At 40.2% G+C, this 20,673-nt stretch overlaps 1 protein-coding gene across 3 annotated transcripts in view; it reads right to left on the reverse strand.

The window, feature by feature from the left end:
• Positions 1-20,673, reverse strand: part of shank3a (SH3 and multiple ankyrin repeat domains 3a) — a 140,602-nt gene that overhangs the window by 101,793 nt on the left and 18,136 nt on the right. For all 3 annotated transcript variants that reach the window (XM_047333243.1, XM_047333241.1, XM_047333242.1), the window contains one exon: positions 16,517-16,949. In XM_047333243.1, coding sequence (XP_047189199.1) covers positions 16,517-16,831 — 315 coding nt within the window. In that variant the 5' untranslated portion in view covers positions 16,832-16,949. The remainder of the gene's footprint in view (positions 1-16,516; positions 16,950-20,673) is intronic.

Consider the following 20,673-nt stretch of genomic DNA (forward strand, 5'->3'; position numbering starts at 1 on the left):
TAAACCAGGGAGAAGGTCTAACATTTATTAGATTATGATGCACTAACTGACACAATGTGTTATATTTTTGGGGGGGTTAGAAAACGAGGGATAATGCATTATATTCAGAGAACCTCCAGACTAAGAGGCCAAGACTATGGGCTGTGTTGTCTGAGGTCCTGTTCAGAACTGATATTAACATTCATCTCAGGTGATCCGATATAAATTGGACAGCTCTAAGCACCCAACGCACCAAAGACACATTAATGTTGCATTTGAGATTGAATCACACAGACCACATTGGGGGATAATGCTGGCTGGTATTCCAGTTCATCCAGTGTTCCAGTATAAATTTCCCACATGGTATGAACTTTTCATCTACACTCCATATGGAAGCATAGCTAAAGCAACAGCTGTAAGGTTTCAATAGACAGCAAACTGTATGATATAGTTCCTTGCCAGGAGCACTGTGAAGAATGTATTGAGAGGGGAACCCATTAACTGTGCTTACCCTCTTCACTAATGGTTATAACTTTATAGCACAAACAGAAAATCCTATTCTAAAACAGCCTGGGACTCAATTGTTTGTAATTTCAAAATTTTTCTCATAACTTGGTTTATTTGCATTCATTACCATAATATCACATTTTAGTAAATTCTAATTTTATTGTAGAGCTGTATACAGCACATTGGTTTGCTCAGCCCATTCTAGTTTGAAATGTTGTACATATATTATGATTAATTTCATGTAGACAGAGAATTGAGCTCCAATCACAAGTAGTCACTCACGACACGTGGAGACAAGTGGAGACATGTCAGTTGTGAAGTGATGTACTTAGATCTGTCCACTTGTGCTTAGAGATTTTCTGGTTCCGATACCAGTATCGGAAATGACTTTGGTACTGCCAAAAAAGCAGGATCGGGAATCAGCGAGTATGCAAATCTAGGTACCGATCCAACAGCACGTCTTTAAAGTAAAAGTACATTTTCTTTTCCCAAAAATCACTTCTGTACTGGCAATCGGAACCAGTATCGAGAAGGGACAAATTTTATTGCAACACCTCAACTTGTGATCAGATCACATGTTAATGCAGGTACGAACAGGACCGGAGAGGGAAATAAAAATACAAGTCCATATGTTCCAAGTTCAAGAAAGTGCGATCCGGTCGACTGAGTGGAAAAAACAAAACACATGACGTCACACCACATCTGAATTCATAACATGCCCCAAAATTGCCCTACTAATTAAGATGTATTGTTTTTTGTGTTTGTTCATGATTATGTAAGCAAGGATGATGCATGGGGCAGAGCACGACCACAGTATCTCAAAAGGCACAGATGGCATCCGGTCACAATGGAAAGAGACGGGGCATTGTTGTTGCCTTTTAGCAAGAAGTGATGCATCGACAGAGAAGAGAAACGAGAGTGAAACAAAGTGGTGATGTGAAGTGAAAGAAGTGAGGAGGGCTGAGACGATGGAGTGTAATGACTCTCACACAGCCCCGTCTCCATCTCCCAAGACCTCTGGGCTGTCTCTGCCCAGATGACATATGCACTAATTAACAGTGCTGAGCCTCCTACTGCATGTGGGGAGAGTCCTAACCAATGGCCTAAAGGGATAATACAGATCACTAGTATAGCTAACATGTGTTTGTTCCCTTGTAAACAGGATTATACATTGGATGAGTTTAACAAGATAGTACCACTGTTTATGGTGCGCGTGCCCACTGCACTCACAGTCCACTATGAACAAGCTTGGGTTCGTTTGACAGACAAAATAAATGAACTGCCTATGTTTTCATTTTCTTCTCTGGCTCTCTGCTCTTTGTGTATCCCTCCGTTTGGCCGGGGTCCAGCTTGATAGCAGATGCATATGTTTCTCTTTCTCAATGTGAGGCTCTGGAGGAGTAGACTCCGCACTGGGATGTGAACTAATACTGCTTTGTCTTTTTCGCCCTCCATATTTCATAGCACAGGTAAAAGCAGCAATTTATAATAGATGAGCAGAAAGAGGTAGCACATGTTAGTGCCTTCTGCGTGAATGACTTGCTCGTCTCTTTCCACCTCCCCCTTACAGAGTCGGTCTTCTTTGCTTCTGTCTCTTTCTGTCTACATTCTTAAGTACGCTACTAACAAAACTTAACTATATCTTTTGAAAGCATCAAATTTTCACCCCATCTATTCTCAACCTTAGCCTGTTTCTAAATGCATTACCTGTGCTACAGATTTAATTTATGTTAGCTGCCAGTGGGAGCACATCTTACAGTCTTGTCTCAGAGGGAAGACGAAAACCATGCAATATTAAACAGAGGCATCAGGCTACACATTACATTCACTGTATTACAGGGGACATGGCATGCAACTTCACATTAGTAAAGACGTGTCACTGCAGTGCACACAAAACAGAGAATTGATAAGCACTAGAAACAGCAGTAATCAATGTTCACGCTGTCCTTTCACTTCATAAGGGGGCTGTGGCTCAGGAGCAAGAGCGGTTTGGTCACTAATTATTAGTGATTGTTGTTAATGATTATTGCGCATGCGCCGCGCTGAGTGGCAGCAGTTGCAGCAGCTCTCGCTCACCATTGAGCTTCTTTCACTTTTTAAAGTTTTTTTTAATTATTTATCTTAGTATTTTTTCAGTGTGTTAGCTTCCCGAATTTCCTCATTGTGGGACAAATAAAGGTATATCTTATCTTATCTTATCCTAATCGGAAGGTCATTGGTTTGATTCCGGCTCCTAGTGTAACATGTTCTGCTTCGGAACATAAGGAAATAAATTAATGAAATGAAATGGATTTCTTTCTCCCTATATCTTGTGCTTCAGAGATGAAACAGAGAAAGTCTGTAAAACAGCCAAGCTGTCACCATCTGAAAAATGTTAACTGTCAGAAAAAATTACCATGTGCGAGGAATGAGCGAAGAATGGACTGGCTACAGTAACTCAGTCAGCTGACTCGTGGCCACAGTCTGATAACCAAAGATTTTGGTAAGCAGCCAATTGCTGTTACATTGTCAGATGGAATGAGAAACTTGTTTAAATCCATTCACTGGAAGTCTTGTAAACCTTGTTTATTCTTGCTAATGTCTCAGTGTCATGTGAAAGACAAAATGTGTTGTAAATACTGCAATGACAATATGATGATATAAATGATAATATAACGATAATGGTTAAAAAATATGTGTATGCTCTAGAACCCCCGCCCCCCCCCCAACCCCCAACCCAACTGTGACATGAAGTGTGACCCATTAGAATGGGGAGTGAAAATCAGTGAGTGTTTGTTACACTGCACCAATCTCAATTTTGTGAGGTGTTCACTCGAGTGCGGAGTGCAGACACAGTCACTTAAGAGCAATGTACCAATATCTTATGCATGTTCTTTCCTCTCTGTTTAAGCTTGTTAGGTGGAAGCTACACAGCCGAGCAAACATAGCTGGATCACAGCCAAATTTCCCAAACCTAATTTTTTAATCAAGTGCTGAAAAAGCAAGAACGACTTTCTTTTTTCTAGTAAGCAGCCTGGCAGTTGACAGGTAGTCCATATGTCGCAAAACGTCTGAGACCATTTAAACATCAATGAGAAAGACTTTTGGATGACCTTTCATCAAAAATGAATGTTAAAGAACATTTAATTTTGTATCTTGAAAACAGCTCACGCTTTCAAATAAAATATCCCAGTAAGCATCCTTCTCACGTTACTGAAATTTTCTCAGTCACCTATGGTGTTAACAAACAACAGCCATCTTTATCATCCTGCCATCACCGCACACGGAAAGTCAAACCGTGAAATATCACTGTTACAAGTGAACATGTCATGAGGACACATCTGGCTATGGGCAAACTAATATAAACACAGTGTTTCCATTTGTGTCCATCACAGTCAGCATCCACACGTATTTGCGGAAGAATGAGCAGCCTGACTCCTTTTGGTAATCCCAGCCTACAGCTGAGCTCACGTTTAACAGAATCTGTTTGATATGGGGTATTATCAATTAAATACCTCTCTCTTTAATCTTGGGCCGTGTTGGCTATGGGAAACTAACCGTGGGTCTATATACGGCAGACATTCTAGTCCATCTCCAAATCCCATCACATAAAATGAACACATTACCGAAGGGTTTACATCTGAACTATTACCATCCTACACCCCAGAGACAAGGTGTGGAGAACAGCATTGATTCAATTAACTTGGAGTAATGGGCTACCATCCAGATTCAGGCACCTTGAAAGACACACTCTTCACACACTACACACTCTATTCACGCAGAAAATGCTTAGGCTGGACTTCCGCTTGTTATGGACAACGGTGCATAATTCATGTTGTCGATTTGATATGAATAGTTAAGTTTGATTTCTGTTGAAGTGGCAAGCTGCCAAGAAAATCAGAGCAGAAAGCAAAGTAGTGTGGGTAATCTTTTTTTTAACGTTATAGCTGCAGTAGAACATTAATATCAGTGACAAAACATGTATGTCTATATTACAGGGTGGCAGGGTTTGTTGCATGGTCAATGTTAGCCTGATACCATTCCGGAAACTGTCAAAAATGAATGATTGGTTCACAAATATCATGACTCTCACTTTTCCAACTTTTTTGAGAATTGACTTATGGTGGTCGGTGGTGCAGCCACATGCAAAGATATACTGTATATATCAAATCTTCCTCTCTGTGTATGTCTTCCTCAAGCTCAGGTCCTCTACAACAGGCCTGGGAGTTTGAGGATTCTGCTCATTATCTCAGATTTTGTACCTGGAACCTGGTGGAGCACTTTGGAGTTTTGTCCAGTCTCAGAGTCTTGGGCGATGGCTCTCTCGACCAGAAACTGACGCTTTGACCCCCTGGTGTTGTTTGCATGTCCTTCTGAGCTTTTTTGACTCAGTTATGATGCCTGAGAGGAGCTTCCATGTCGTGGAGAGGCAGGCTATCAGATGGTGTATCTGTATGTATATATATATATATAGAGAGAGAGATTTGGATATATATCTATGTAGATATATATCTATATATCTATATAGAGAGAGAGAGAACGAGGGGCAGCGGAAGTGTATTAGTGAGAGTGTGAGCCAGGGAGAGATCATAGAAGTGTAGTTCTAACAGCTTTAAATTGAGCAACTTTAAATGCTGAGACTCAGAGGAACCTTATCTTTTATCTGCAGAGAGCCCTGGACCTGAATCTGTAAAGACCTAGCAGGCTGTGTTGGCCAGTCAGAAGCCAATGGCAGCAACTTCAAATTCAGCCTTTGGCCTCATTTGTTCTACAAAGTCTCACCGACTAACACAGAGCGGTAGTTTCTTTAACTCAAAATGTCTTAAACACCACTTTATGAATCTGGTATTTCTACAAGTGAATGTGGCGTATGACTATCCTGTGCTCACTTGTTAGACACAGCACCACAAGCATACTGTAGAAGGAACTGTAAGGGTTGAGTTCATGCAGTGGCTGGGGGTGAGCGATATAGCCTCAAAATTATATCAAAATATTTCAAGGAAAGTTGCGATAACAATATTTATGACGATATAGAAAATCAATACCGAAAAACATTTTATTGGTGATTGCATCTTGCAGGCAGCAGCATTTATCATTGCAAACTAAATGAAGGGCAAGACCATCTGTAAACAAAACAGCAGCAATCCAAACAAAAATCTAAACACTCACTGCTTATGAAGATAAAATACTAATGCCTTCAAAACTTAAATAACAGATGCCTTGCTTCTTTTTTGGGGGGATTACCACAGTGTTTCCCCTTGGATTTTTTCCAGCAGTGGGGGGCAGATGAGCAGGCTGACACTTGCACTCAGAGACCGCAAGACATCAATGTCGTGCTACCTTAAACTTTTGTCCAGATTTGAGGTGCGACTCGACTTGCAGCTAATAAACGTCCCGCATTTACTTCACTTTGTCTTGTCGTCAGTTTCTCTGTTTCAAGTACAGCCACACTTTTGACTGTTCATCGCAGTCCATGTTTCAAAACGCTAAGCGCTAGCTCGTATCAAAACACAGGCGCCGTTACGTTAATTCGTGACGTAGACAGACAAGTCTTGGCAGACGAATAAAAACCTGCTGGCAAGATATGTAGATTTTGTAGCAAATGAACATAATATGATAACCATCAATTTTCAACCAATGGTAAAATGGTATACTGTGAAACAGGTGTACCGCTGCAACCATAAGCATCTATCCTGTATCTTAACTATCCTGCATATTAACAACCACACAGGCGAGGCACAACACAATCTGCAGTCTGTAAAAACAATTTAAACTAACAGTATACATATCATATTTTAAGAAATGTTTTTGTTTCACAGGACACTTTTTTTTATTTTAGCTTCTGCTTCCTTAAATTTGCACATCATTAGTCAGTTACTCTCAGGGTGTGCCATGCATGCTGGTTACCAAGGAAACTTGCAAACTGGCCAATAGGGTTGTTGGTTAAAGCTTTTACCACATGACAATTTCTTCAATCTGCCCATGTGTATCAATGCCAAAGCTCATATTTTGTCCACCACGTTTATATCAATGAGGTTTGACCAAACCTTAGCAGTCTAAAAAAAACAATTTAATAAACTGGCATCTAATAAACTTACAGGCTGGCAACTGGAGTGTATAGCTGGGGTTATGCTGTTACCATTCATGTTGTGCTTTACTGAACATTTAAATTCATCACACTGCATCACACACATTGTTGAGTTACAGTAAAATGTTCACCCGTGCGGCACAAAGTCGTCACACATTGACACGTATCGCACACAAGTGTGATTGCTCAGCCGTTACCCACACTGGCCACAGGAACCACCTAAATAATCAATCTCACCTATAATTACTTAAGTTCACACACAATTCTGAATGCAGATATGCACACACGCAATATCCCACATAGTATTGAGTTGACTACAAACACCGTGACATGAGGGGACACACGAGGAGTGGAGTCAACTAGAATAAGAGCTAAAACCATCTGCTTCTGTTTGGCTAAAAGATATTTATTTCCCAAGTGACTGCAGTCAAAAGAAAACTACAATATCAAAGAAGCATGTACAAATGTGTGCACACGCAGGACAGCTTTATTACATACACACACAGTAAATATACACTCTTGAAACATCATTAAGGTAGCATATATTTTAGGACTGTTGCATTAGTATGCATTAGCTTTAACCATTTGTTCCTAATAAACCTAATAATTCCTAATAAACTGAGTGTATTTAACATGTCACAAATGAAAGGCCTGTTTTCTCTTTCCAGCCCTCCTCCTCCAAACCGCCTCACTCAGACACTGTGTTTTTATGCATGCATAAACAGGAATAGACACACACACTAGCGCACACAACAAATATTGATTCAAGTCCTCTTCTCCATTATTGGTGACAGGTGAGAATGAATATGCCAACAAGATCTATAGTTCATGTCAGTCGCCAGGGAGATATGAACACTCATAAAAACACAGACACGCAGACAGAAGATCCTACATGTGGTTCACCATAATTTAAATCCTAATGATGACAAACACATGCAATATGGCTAAAGGTAAAGCCTGTTAAAAAGAAGACAGAGAAGAAGAAGAGGGAGAAGGAGGATATGATGATGAATTAGAAGATTATTGTGGTAAGTGTGTAAATTGCCAGAGGCGGATTGGCAGCATGGTATAGAGTACAGTATGACTGTATTGACTGACAGGATCATATTCAAAGGCTCCTCAAGAACACGCACAATTTCAGTTCAGCTGCACAGACAGAGAACGACAGCTGAAGTTTCATAAAATACTACTCCGATAGATGAATTAATCTCTTGGTTGTGGCCACACAAGCCATTCAACAAGCCCCCCCCCCCGCCCCCCCAAAAAAAACCCAATCAAAATCAAGTTTTCTCTCCTTTCTGGTTATATACAGTGGTGTGAAAAAGTGTTTGCCCCCTTCCTGATTTCTTATTTTTTTTTGCATGTTTGTCACACCTAAATGTTTCAGATTATCAAACAAATTTAGATATAAGACAAAGATAACACAGGTAAACACAAAATGCAGTTTTTTAAATGAAGGTTTTTATTATGACCTACATGGCCCTGTTAAAAAAGTGATTGCCCCCTAAACCTAATACCTGGTTAGGCCACCGTTAGCAGCAACAACTGCAATCAAGCGTTTGCGATAACTTGCAATGAGTCTTTTACAGCGCTGTGGAGGAATTTTGGCCCACTCATCTTTGCAGAACTGTTGTAATTCAGTCACATTGGAGGGTTTTCGAGCATGAACCGCCTTTTTAAGGTCATGCCACAGCATCTCAATAGGATTCAGGTCAGGACTTTATTATCATTATCCTGCTGCAGAACCCAAGTTCGCTTCAGTTTGAGGTCACGAACAGATGGCCGGACATTCTCCTTCAGGATTTTTTGGTAAACAGCAGAATTCATGGTTCCATTTATCACAGCAAGTCTTCCAGGTCCTGAAGCAGCAAAACAGCCCCAGACCATCACACTACCACCACCATATTTTACTGTTGGTATGATGTTCCTTTTTCTGAAATGCGGTGTTACTTTTATGCCAGATGTAATGGGACACACACCTTCCAAAAAGTTCAACTTTTGTCTTGTCAGTCCACAACACAAAGTATTTTCCCAAAAGTCTTGGGGATCATCAAGATGTTTTCTGGCAAAAATGAGACAAGCCTTAATGTTCTTTTTGTTTAGCAGTGGTTTTCGTCTTGGAACTCTGCCATGCAGGCCATTTTTGCCCAGTCTCTTTCTTATGGTGGAATCATGAACACTGACCTTAACTGAGTTAAGTGAGGCCTGCCGTTCTTTGGATGTTGTTCTGGGGTCTTTTGTGACCTCTTGGAGGTAATTTTGGTCGGCCAGCCACTCCTGAGAAGGTTCACCACTGTTCCATGTTATCGCCATTTGTGGATAATGGCTCTCACTGTGGTTCGCTGGAGTCCCAAAGCTTTAGAAATGGCTTTATAACCGTTTCCAGACTGGGTGTGGCTAGAGAAATTGAACTCAGGTGTGATAAACCACAGTTAAGTTATGTTTTAACATGGGGGGCAAACACTTTTTCACACAGGGCCATGTAGCTTTGGACTTTTTTTCCCCTTAATAATAAAAACCTTCATTTAAAAACGGCATTTTGTGTTTACCTCTGTTATCTTTGTCTTATATTTAAATTTGTTTGATGATCTGAAACATTTAGGTGTGACAAACATGCAAAAAAATAAGAAATCAGGAAGGGGGCAAAAGCTTTTTCACACCACTGTATATAATATAACAAAGGAAAAAGGTGTAGCCCTGCACAAACACAATGAATATCTAGACAGCTCAGTCTCATTGGGTTGATATTAATGTGTCTGTCTAATCCCAGGCTTCTCTCAGACTAGACAAAGATAAAGACACTGAGAAAAAAAAAAGATGAAATAACAACAGAGAAGGAGGAATTAATGGAGAGGGAACGAAAAAAGTAGAGGCTATAATAGAGTTAACTCAAAAGGTGAGTGGATCAATAAAGCAATCACAGACTTAAATGAGAATTGCCGATCCCCGAACATTAATTGTTTTATCATTTAATTGATTAGTATCAGTAATCTACTGTCCCCAAAAAATGGCATTTATTCTCATGTAACATCGCAATCACAACGTATTTTCCTCAATATAAGATACAACTATTACTATATGATGCATATAAGAGTTAGAAATAAAGACACTCCTGCTTTGCCCACCATGCTTACAGAAACACTACTCTTTTTCCACACTTTCCCCTCTCTACTCTTATCTATCTTTGGGCAGGAGCTGATTGGCAGATGATGGGAGCGCGACAGAGAGAGAGGAATGAAGTGGAAAGTGTGATGAGAGTAAGGGGAAGCAGTGTTACGCTGGGTCAAATAGCTCTCCAATCGCTCTCTCTCTCTCCTTGATAGGTGTTGTTGGCAGATGGCCGCAGGAATATGCTAGCCACGTCTTGTGCCCGCGGTGCCACTGTGAATGAAGCTAAAAATAGCAACAGGAGGACGTGAGAGGCTTTCCAGAAAGATGCCAACCAATCACAGATAACATTGCCCATGTCAGTCTGTGTTTGTGAGAGAATTCGGAGGGAACTGTCAAACCACTGTTGCGTGTAAGACCCAAGTCAGGTGCAGAGAAAAACACATGAAGTGTGAATGAAAGACAGTGGAAAGGGGCAAACAAGTGAGAGGAAGCAGAGAGAAAGAGAAAAAGAGAGGGGTGTAATTTAATAAGGGCTGTGTCTGACGGAGAAGTTCAATCAGATTTGGCTATTTAATACGAATATTCAATATTTGTGCCTATTTTTATATGGACTATCAAGCAAGTAACAGTGAGGTTTACTTAATGTGGTAAAACAGCCAAGTTATCCATCTCAGCGAATGCATGCATTGCTACACCTACAACAACGATGTAAAAACATTTTTTGCTGACACAAGACATCAAACAAAAGCCAGAGACTGCATCATATTAAGTTGCTGTGAGGTGTAAATTCACCACTTCTAAGCAGAGGGAGGAAGATAACATGATGTCTGGGCCTGACGGGGAAAGGCTTCACTTCCTCTGAACAGCTTCCATCCTTCATTGCATATTCCCACACAGGTGATTTCATATTCAGATCCATCAATTCAATCCATCCATTTGTTCCCCCTGCTATCTGAGGTTGGGACACGGCCGCAGTAACTTCCTGTTACATTTGCATAACAGTACCTATTAGGCAAATGTTCACTCATCTCTGTCCATCTTCATGATTCATTGCCATGTGGTGTTTTGTAGGCAAAAGCCTCTTTGCAACGTCTGAGTCTGGTTGTTGTGTTTTAGCACTCCTCTGTACTTTTGAAGCCCTTATCCGTGGACACTCTCCATTCTGTTTCATATGATTCTTGCACAGGTAGTAAAATAAGTAAGTGAGTCATATCGCACAGTTCTTATGTAAGGTAGTGTCCTCCTTGGGAAACTGAGAGTGTGACAATCAGGTCTCGTCTACTGGAGACATTCAATGGGATGTGGCCCTGTGGAGACCGCTAAATACAGGTTCACAATGCACTAGAGAAGCACAAGACAAAACAATAAACGCTCTGATCTCTAAAAAACAATCTACAGTGCAAAACCAGCTGCAGCGCAGAACAGTACGGGAAGCTCATGTGTTGGAAACAATAATCACATAATGTACCACCAATGCTCAGGTGAGAAACATTTTTGGAAGCAGACCGCTACAATCTCCCAGAGCTGGAGCCAGTCACCATCATAGCAGCAGACATCCAACAGGAACATTAAGAAATGGATACCATGAGACCATGAGTTGATTCAATCCCACTCCTCATGGAAAATATATGTCTCGTGCTGTCTTGAACCAGGACACGTTATTTTAAAAAAACATTACAAACACTGCAAACATTATTAGGTTAAGAAGCCTCAGTCTGGCCTGATGAATTAACACTGCAGCGACAATGTCCGAAATAAGTTCATTATTATCCATCACAGTATATATTAATTTCTTCCTTGGACAACCAGGTACAGTTTGGATTGATGATGTGGCAGCACGGGCACAGCACGGGATACCGAAAGACCTGGCAGTATCGGTGTTTATTACTGCTCAGGAAATGGGAAAAGGAAGGAAACAATAATTACCAAATCAAACAAATATCATATTTACTCTCAGCTGAGATGATAATAGAACTTTAATGAGAATACAATATGGGAATACTCCTTCCAGCTGTTTGATGGCTGGATCATTACACTTTGCCCACATTGTTTCATTATCAAAGAAATAACTAGCTGTGGGCAATATGGCAATATGTACTCTGAAATGATATAAATTTGTCTGCTGGTAGATAAGTTTCTGTATTGTTTCTTTTCGGGAATTTATCTCTTGTACTATGTTGTGATACAGAGTATTTTGCTTATATGATACATTTTTCAAAAATTGCATAGGCCTTTGGTTTTAAACACTTTAAGTGAACATGCTTATTTTTAAAAATGTTGACGCACTTCTAACATTCCAAATAGCAATTTTTTCAAACTGAGTTCTTGGTTGTGAACATCCATAACCACCATATAGTCTATCTATCGACCAAACTGGTTCAGGCATACCAGCATCCAGGATGAGCTAGTTATTGACAACAGACTCCCACCAGAATAACACTGAACATGGATTGACGACAGCAAAGACGAAAACTGGCAAACAGATTCACTTTTCCTCAAACTACAACAATAACATCATAATGTTATTCAGACTGACAATGTGGACAGATGGTAGTTTTGAGTAAGAATGGATAATTGGAAGTAGAAGGCTACATAGCAAGGCCTGGAAACAGACTGGCAATAAGAACCTGAGATTCTACAAGCGATCCAAATTTATATCCATTCATATTGTCAGGCAAAACAATTCTAAGACTAGTTGAGTATTTAATTACATGAAGGTCCATCCATTAGCTACACCACTTATCCTATGATGGTTACAGGGTCAAGTCCACACAGAAACGCCCTGGCTGGCCTTCAGGTTTCAATCAGAACCTTCATGCTTTGAGGCGACAGTGAAAACCACTCCACCACCATGCCACCCTCTCTAAACATCAAGAACTAAAAAAAAAAACCAAATCATCTATAACCATTACTACAGACAACTCGTCAAGATACACAAAGAATTTTTATTCAAATTTCAGCATGCAGAGACTTTATGTCAGAGAAGTAAGTATCAAGGGCAGTTTCCTGAATGAAACACTAAGCATCCATGAGTAAAATGGCTCCTAAAAAATGTTATGATAGTAGAATCTATCTCATAACAGCAACAAGAGTTGAAGAATCCACTACATGGAAACGTAGAGACAAAAGAGGTGAAATTAATTAAAAGCATTGGAGGGGGCAATTCATACCTACAAACAGCAAACATAGTGCAGAGAATCCACAAACCTTAATGGTAGAGTATCCAGGGTTCAGGATGGCACTTACTGGCCTGAAAAGGATTTTTTTTTTCATTTCCATTTATCCCCCATTTTATAGAATAACCATCATCACATTGTTACACTTCTGACAGCAAAGATATCTTCTTTGAAATAAAAAAAGAGAAAATTGACAAAAAGAGGCATCAAAACAACCAAATGAGAATGAATGTAGGTAGAGAGTGGTGATGCAGACTTTTTATATCAGCATCTCCCATTCCTCTTGAAAGATGAATGACACCCATTAGCAGTATTTGGAAGCTGTCTCTTTTTGCTGCTATCAAAGACATATAGTCTTGATGTAAATGGATATGATAAATGACAAATGATACAAATGAACCCCCCCCAAAAAACAATACAAAATTTGCAAATAATCAGCGCAACAGTCTGACTGAACAAATGGTAAAAGATACTTCCCTGTCTCATTTTCAGAAGATGTAGTACTTAGTTAAAGTTGCACTGAGGACTGAGCAACACTTTCATGTAATGAAGGACTTTGCCTAGTCTAAATCACAGGCTGAATTATCACCATATAGTTTCCCACAATTAATTTTAGATATGCTAACTCACACTAAGTCTTCTTAACAAAGAGGAATGGGCCAAACATATCCAACGAGAAGTGAAAACTCTCTCAATGCCATGTCCAACTCTTTACAGCACCAACGTTTGTTCTCATCAAAGCAGATCCCGGTCACTTTATAATGCCTTGATCGGCCTGATACCGATCGTTGAGATCAGATCGGGACTTCCCTATAGCCAATCCATTTGTATTCCAGCTAACAGCTGCGGCACAAGGCGAGCTCCACACTTCAAGACTGTTCCAAACAATTACGTGGTGAATTGAAGCTCCTTTGCTCAAGCTGTCGGTTTGTGGGCCTTAGGTGGAGAACTAAATGATACAGAAATGTTTCTGTAACTGCAGCCATTGCATTACTGAACAAGGCTAACACGAGTTGATGCATGGCACTTTAGGTTTCGTGTAAGTGTGTGTGTGGGTGTGTGAATAGAATGCACTTTGTCATGACCTCTGACTTGTTTAAATGTATTCTGTGTAAATTTTTTCTTAACTCTTCAATGCTGAATTTCGTATCTGCACAACAAATCTACCCTTGGGTGCAAAAACAGAAACCTTGAACCTTGAACCTTTTATACTAAAATCATTGAGTATGTTAATTCACCCCCAAGAATAGTAATATAATCATAACAATGCTTCAGACTAATTAGCTAGGAAAAAAATATATTGGCCATTTGACGTAACCTGCCGGGATTTAAAAAAGAAAGTGTAAAGATTTTAGGATGTGGCTTCTCCCAACATGACCTGTTGCTCCTCCCTTCTCTTCTGCTGGTAAGAGGAAGAGTTGCCTGGTGTGATCTTTGCACGGTGCTTCACTCTCCTCATCCTGGCTTGAAACAAAGCAGGAGATGTGTAATCCCACTTCAAGCGGACTATTCTAGTGTAATCTCCTGCTAACTCAGAGTACACAAAAGTCACTTTTGAGTACTCCATAAAAGATTAAAACTGTCAAAGTTTGACCATCTGTCCTCTGCTTCTGTTTGTCTTTCAGACTTTCAGGCTTTGTATCTATGTTTGTCTCTTCGTCTGTCATTGTGTCACCCTGTATGTGTTCTTGGCTGTTGTCCGTATATCAAACTGAATGTGACTCCTTGAAACTGAAACTAATGATCTGTTGAGCATCTTTAAATTACATAATCACATTAAGGGAAGTCCCATGGTAATAGGGTTAGGACTTAATGGCATATGTGTGCGCACATGCATGCACACTTATGAACGTGTCAGAGAATGATTAGGCGTGATTGTTTCTATAGATATGACACAGGCTTGTGTGTGTGTGTGTGTGTGTGTGTGTGTGTGTGTATGTGCAAGTGTGCATGCGTGTGAGCTTAACTGAAAACTGAAAAACGTTTTTGTTCACAGACAGTGATTGTGCAGCACCTTTGGGGAATTCTTCGCTTTCCTTTCAAGCGCTCTCTTTTTATTTCCTGTCTTTATTTCAGGCATGCAGCGCTGGAGCTTCACTAGGACAACAATGGGTCATTTCAGCCAAGTAGCCAACAACAATGAGGTAATCAAGAATAACGAACAAACAGCTCCTTGCTTTCACCATCAGTGACTGGATAAAGAATAATGCGCACACAAAATAAGCCACAGACAGAAAGCCAACTGACGACCTTAGCACGCGTGGGCACTGACTGACTGTCGGGGTTTAATCTGTGTTTTGCTTTGCCATTAGTAGAGGGTGTCAACAGAGAAAATGTGGGAGCAGATGAGGAGGAGTGGCTTGACACAGAGGCACATTAGTAATGAAAAAACTTAATGCTGTGTTGTTACATGGAAAAAGTCATGTGGTGCCTCTCTCATAGCGTGACCTTACGTGTGCTTCTGTCAAGGAGAGAGAGAGCAGGGATAGACAGATTGATAATGTATGTTGTGATTGGGCACTGTACAAATAAAAATTGACTTTAACCGAGAAGACATACATCAGTTGAACTGATAAAACTTGATTTAATTGTCAGGCAAAATATAGGTAAAATGTTTCTTCTTCCATGCATTTATGTGCGGTTCCAGACCATTGATTTCTGTTCAAGACCATTGCAACGTGCAAAAGGACATTTTCAGGGGAATATTGTATTTATTTAACGAATGAAGAACATAAAACGGGTAGAGCCAAAACACGCATTTCATTAACATGGCCTCTGCTGAATTCCCTACACAGTTACAGAAACGTGACAGAATAGCTGTAGCTCAATACGTATGAGCTACAATAGCACAGCCTGAAAAATGTATTAAGCTTGGAATCTGTTTCATACCACAGTCTGCAGATAACAAATAGACCCCACTCAGTATAGGCACAGTGGTTTTCTTAAGGGAGGGTCAGTACATGCTCAATACTGAAAACAGGGAAATAAAAGGAAGAAAGGATCAATGCCACAGTCTAATGGTTTCACATTTTCTTTCTCCTGGAGTCCATACTAAAAAAGACAGACTGCATCTTCAGGGAACTGTTGGGTAAAGATTTTAGTAAGAACACAGTTGGCATGGATCTCTGTCTTGGCAGAAAGCAACAGCATAGACTGAGAGACAGGTTGAGGTAAAGTTTCACAATTCAGGTATAACTGTCTTCATTTTCTACTTTGTGTCTTCCTGTGGATTTACAATGCCTCTCACAGCCTTCTCTAACCCTGAAGCCTTCTCTCTCCCTCGCCCCTCCATCCCTCTCCCGCTCTCACCCTAAGTGGCCAGTTGTCAAACTCAGCTGAAGCCTAGTTAATGAAGAGGTAGATTTATCAGCAAGACATCAGTGGAATAGGAGGAGGTGGTGGTGGGGGTGGAGAGGGGGGGGGGGGGGTTGGAACCCCCAGAAGCCAGCAAGCAAATACCATGTGTGCATAATAAAAACATAATGAGGGGGGAAAGAAGAAGGGTGGGATGAAAAAAAAATGATGGTAAAGAAAGAAAAATGAGATGAAAGAAATAGAAAAATTCATAGTGCAGACAGAGGAGATGTAGAAAGCATCTAGTCAGAGAGACGGTGGGAGAGGCAGCTTCACTCTCTTTTATCCTCTCTCCAGCAGTGGCAACAGAATGAGCTCTTACCGTCTGTTGTAGGTCTGGGATACCAATGCGGATGACCACAGTATTGCCTGTGGGTTCCTCCATGGGTGCTCTTGCACTGTGACTCCGCTGTGCACCGGGACAGAAAGCCGGAACACCGACAGGAACAGGAGCGCCGCTGTCCTCTTCCCGGGAGCTGCTGCTGTCAGTGCTGGCCCCCTGGCTGCCGTTTGCTGTGTGTGTGTAAGGGTGTGTGAGTGTGTGTGAGTGGGTGTGTGTGTGCTGCTGCTGCTGCTGCTGGTCCTGCCATGGAGGGCTGGGTGGCTCATGTTTGCCGGCTGCCGGACGCAGAGGCATGCTCCGTGTTAGGGGCTCAGTCTATGTGTCTCTCTCTCTCTCTCCACACACCCACACATACACCAATGACTCTCGCTCACACTACACACACACACGGCTTGCAGCGTGCTTCATTTGCCTGGGAGAGAGAAGAGGGAGGGAGAGAGGAGCAGGGAAAGAGGGTGGCAGAGAGGGAATGGGCAAAGAGGAGGAGGTAACAGGAGATGGAGGGTAAAAACACAAAGAGAAGATAAGTACAAAGGGAACCTGGAATTAAAACAAATTTAGAGATAAGGCAAGACTGAAGGAATTACAGTATGATGTAAAATTATTTAACTCAAAAGATAAAAATCATGCAATTCACAAAATAGGAGGCACATTCAGGGTTAGGGTAGAGGGGGGTATTTGTTCAGATCAATGTTGGGCAGGGTTTGGCCTTTATGCTTCACTTTAACCATCTGTGGGGGGTTTGCCGATCAACTTGTTCCCTGGCAAACAGTGACAAAAACAGTCAGTTACCATAAAAGACAGGAGGGATTTGAGGGAGTTCATTCTTTTTTTTTATATATATATATATATATATTATTAATTTACTGAAAACAAGAAAACAGGGCATGCTTGTACTTTAAGTATGCCCATTTTATATTACTTTATACTACCATTCCATTACTTTTCAGAGGAAATATTTTACTTTCTACTCCATTACATTTATCTACCAGAATAAGTTATGAGCTATATCTAAAATGAAGATTTTACCAGAGATAGATTAAACCAGTGGTTTCCAACGGTTTTGCTTTTGTGTAGCCAGGCTCACGTTTCATAATATTGTTCAAATGATCCAATATCTCATCTAAAATCAAAGATTAGAGAAAAAGTAGAAAAACTTTTTATTCTTCTTTTCCCCTCATGATCGCTCCGACTTATCTAGAGCAACACATAAAGATTGGGTGGAATGTGTCGAGTGCAGCTGTCAAGTCAATTTTGGAAATGTAAATTTTGGAAATCTTAAGTTGACAAGAAATTATACAGTAAGAGGACCCACCAGTATGGCTTATTCTAGTGGCAATATTTCCAATTTGATGACCTATTTTTAACATCACCACTGTGTGTAAAGAGCCTCTCCATATAGATTCAGACAGGGCAAAATCCATAACTTAAACATTAGGGGTATTTATAAAACAAAATTAATGCAGCCTTGTGTGTTTGGTTTATGCTGCATTTTAAGTTGAGGGCTTTAGTCTCTAATATGGCAATTCTTAAATCAAATTAAAGCAGCTTGTATTTGGCAATGGCCTTCGCCTGCTGAACCAAACCAAAAACTGTACCAAACCAAAAACAATTACCCAAAAACATGATCGGAACCAAACCATGTTATCTGGGAAATGTTTAACCCTGAATATGAAGAAGCTCTTACAGAACTTGTGAAGGATCATTTTTCTATTGCTGTACTACTAGTACGTAAAAGAATCTAAATGCTACACGGTCAACCATTTGAACAAGCAAGCTTCTGGTGCAAGGAAACTGTGCCACAAAACCTTTGTGGCAGGACTGTAAATTATTAATTTAGAGAGTAAGTCAGTGATATGCTCCATTGTGTTTTCAGTGCCCTCACCGTTTAAGTTCACCACAACAAGTACTTTCTTATAGCAAGAAATTGCTCTTAAAGCAAGAAAGAGAGAATACAACTGATAAAGTCTCTGAAGCTGATGTTATGCAAGATAATGTGAGCACTTGAGTGGACACATGCCAGTATACAAGACAGTATATACACACACAATGCACAGGCAAAGGGATACAGACAATAATACAGGCTGCAGGGATATTTACAAACATTAATGAAAAGCATTAAAGCGTGGCTAATGCCTACCCTGGATGCACACTGTAAATACCCCAATTGGACAATGTAACCTTTTTTCATATTGTAATAATATCCATTTCATAATGACATGACACCATGACAACATTTATAAAAAGGGTGATGAATGATTGGTTAATCTAAATGAACTGTATATTATATCTTTAATCTCAATGGTTGCGAGTTCATGTGCTACTACACTATATTATGTCATTTTCTTCATGACATCACTTATCAACAATAATTGTTTGATCAATACAATCAAACAAGCTTCAGATCTCTGCGTCGCCTTGATGATTTGTTAAGATTCACATAGTAATTAGTATTTTATAAACCTAACTCTTGGATTAATCAAGAGAGCAAGATAAAATGTCATCATCACATGAGCTCTACCAATTATCAGACGTCTGGATGGTATTGGAAAAGTTTGCAGAGATAAGACATGAAGGTGCTGATGTCAAGACTCGACAAAAATGGCAATTCTGGCCATTCTGACAAAACAAACGAGTGAGACAGGGGAATAATATGGATGGGGGTATAGTTTATGCCAGCAGACCTCCCTCGAGTAAAGTTTCAGTGTGTGTTGTTGGATTTCATGTTATGATACTTTTAGCCAAAATATCAGAAAAGCCTCTGACTCCTGCAGAGAGCTTCTCTGAGAAAAGAGTTTAAAAGCAAATCCTGCTGCTATCCTATATGCTTAGGACGTTTTGGAAAGACTTCACTGGTAGGAGAGTCTCAGAACTGATTCCAAAGTGCTAATATGATGGCATGTGTTTGCTTTCAGCTGAGTTAAACACAAACCATTGGGAAAGATATTGGGCTAACAAAATTAACCTCATCAAATGGTTAAAAAAAGAAATATGGTCACAGTTTCTTCTCACTGAAAATCGTAGGCTGGATGTTCTTTTCAACCAGCAGAAGTTTAACTGAGGGTATTAAAGTGCACTACAGAGGCTTGCATGTGAGTACCCTGCCACTGCTGGACACTACAGTATGTAATCCCATTAGGACTGGAGAAAGAGCATGGCAGACAGCCCTAATACATTAGAGGATTTAGCTTGCCAGGTCGACATGGCAAAGAAATTTGATGACTCTCCCTCAAAACCTTGTGGCGTAACTTAATATTCACAGTTTATTAAGAGATTTTGTGCCCTTGCAGTATTTGCCAATTGGGTCTCTGTGAACTTTAAAAGAGGTGCAGTGGATTACCAACAAATTACACCACAATTTGAAACTACTTTCACTCACAATTTTTTAACTGAGTTGATATTAACAGCCACAGTGCAACACTTGATTTTTTTTTAAATTATTCTTATTGATTCTTTACCAAATTATCTGAGTAGATGAAGTGCATAATAAACAGAGATGATGATGATCATTTGAAGGATCAAGATCTGGAAATGTAGCAAAGGGACCTATTGCTTCCCCTAGATTGTCGGGGCAGGGAGAGGGGGAGATTTCATCCTACTTGCATCATACAAGGATAAACTTTGGGTGCAACAGCACTCGAAAAGATCTACATATACAGGGAGCGAGTTATCCGACTGGACAAATGGCAAGAGAGAAAAAAATCGGGGAACAAAGCTGTAAGGTTAATATGCAGTACACTTTATTATCCACCTTTATTTTTCACCAGTGCAGTTCACAGGCATCTACAGTCTATTCTGACATAAATAAATACTTCAGAGTAAGTAAGTGTGTAATTCAACAGCTGGAGCTGAAATTGATTGGTCAACTCAAAGGATTAGTGGGACGGATAAAATATCTATATAATATAACAATTTTGATTATCAATTGATAGTTTCATTCATTGAACAGCACTGTTTCCAGCAGGGCTTTTCCACGAGGCTCTGGAGTAGCCAGTCAGTAGGAAGAAAAAACTACAGTAGTAAGGAGGAGTCCAGGTGCATACACCCTGAGGACAATGATGGTTAATGTATTGTTTTACTATGAACATACATACACTTGTGGTCGTAAAATGTACACAGATCGCGAACAGCAACTT

The sequence above is a fragment of the Scophthalmus maximus genome, chromosome 7 (genome assembly GCF_022379125.1).
Source record: "Scophthalmus maximus strain ysfricsl-2021 chromosome 7, ASM2237912v1, whole genome shotgun sequence".
Classification (NCBI taxonomy): domain Eukaryota; kingdom Metazoa; phylum Chordata; class Actinopteri; order Pleuronectiformes; family Scophthalmidae; genus Scophthalmus; species Scophthalmus maximus.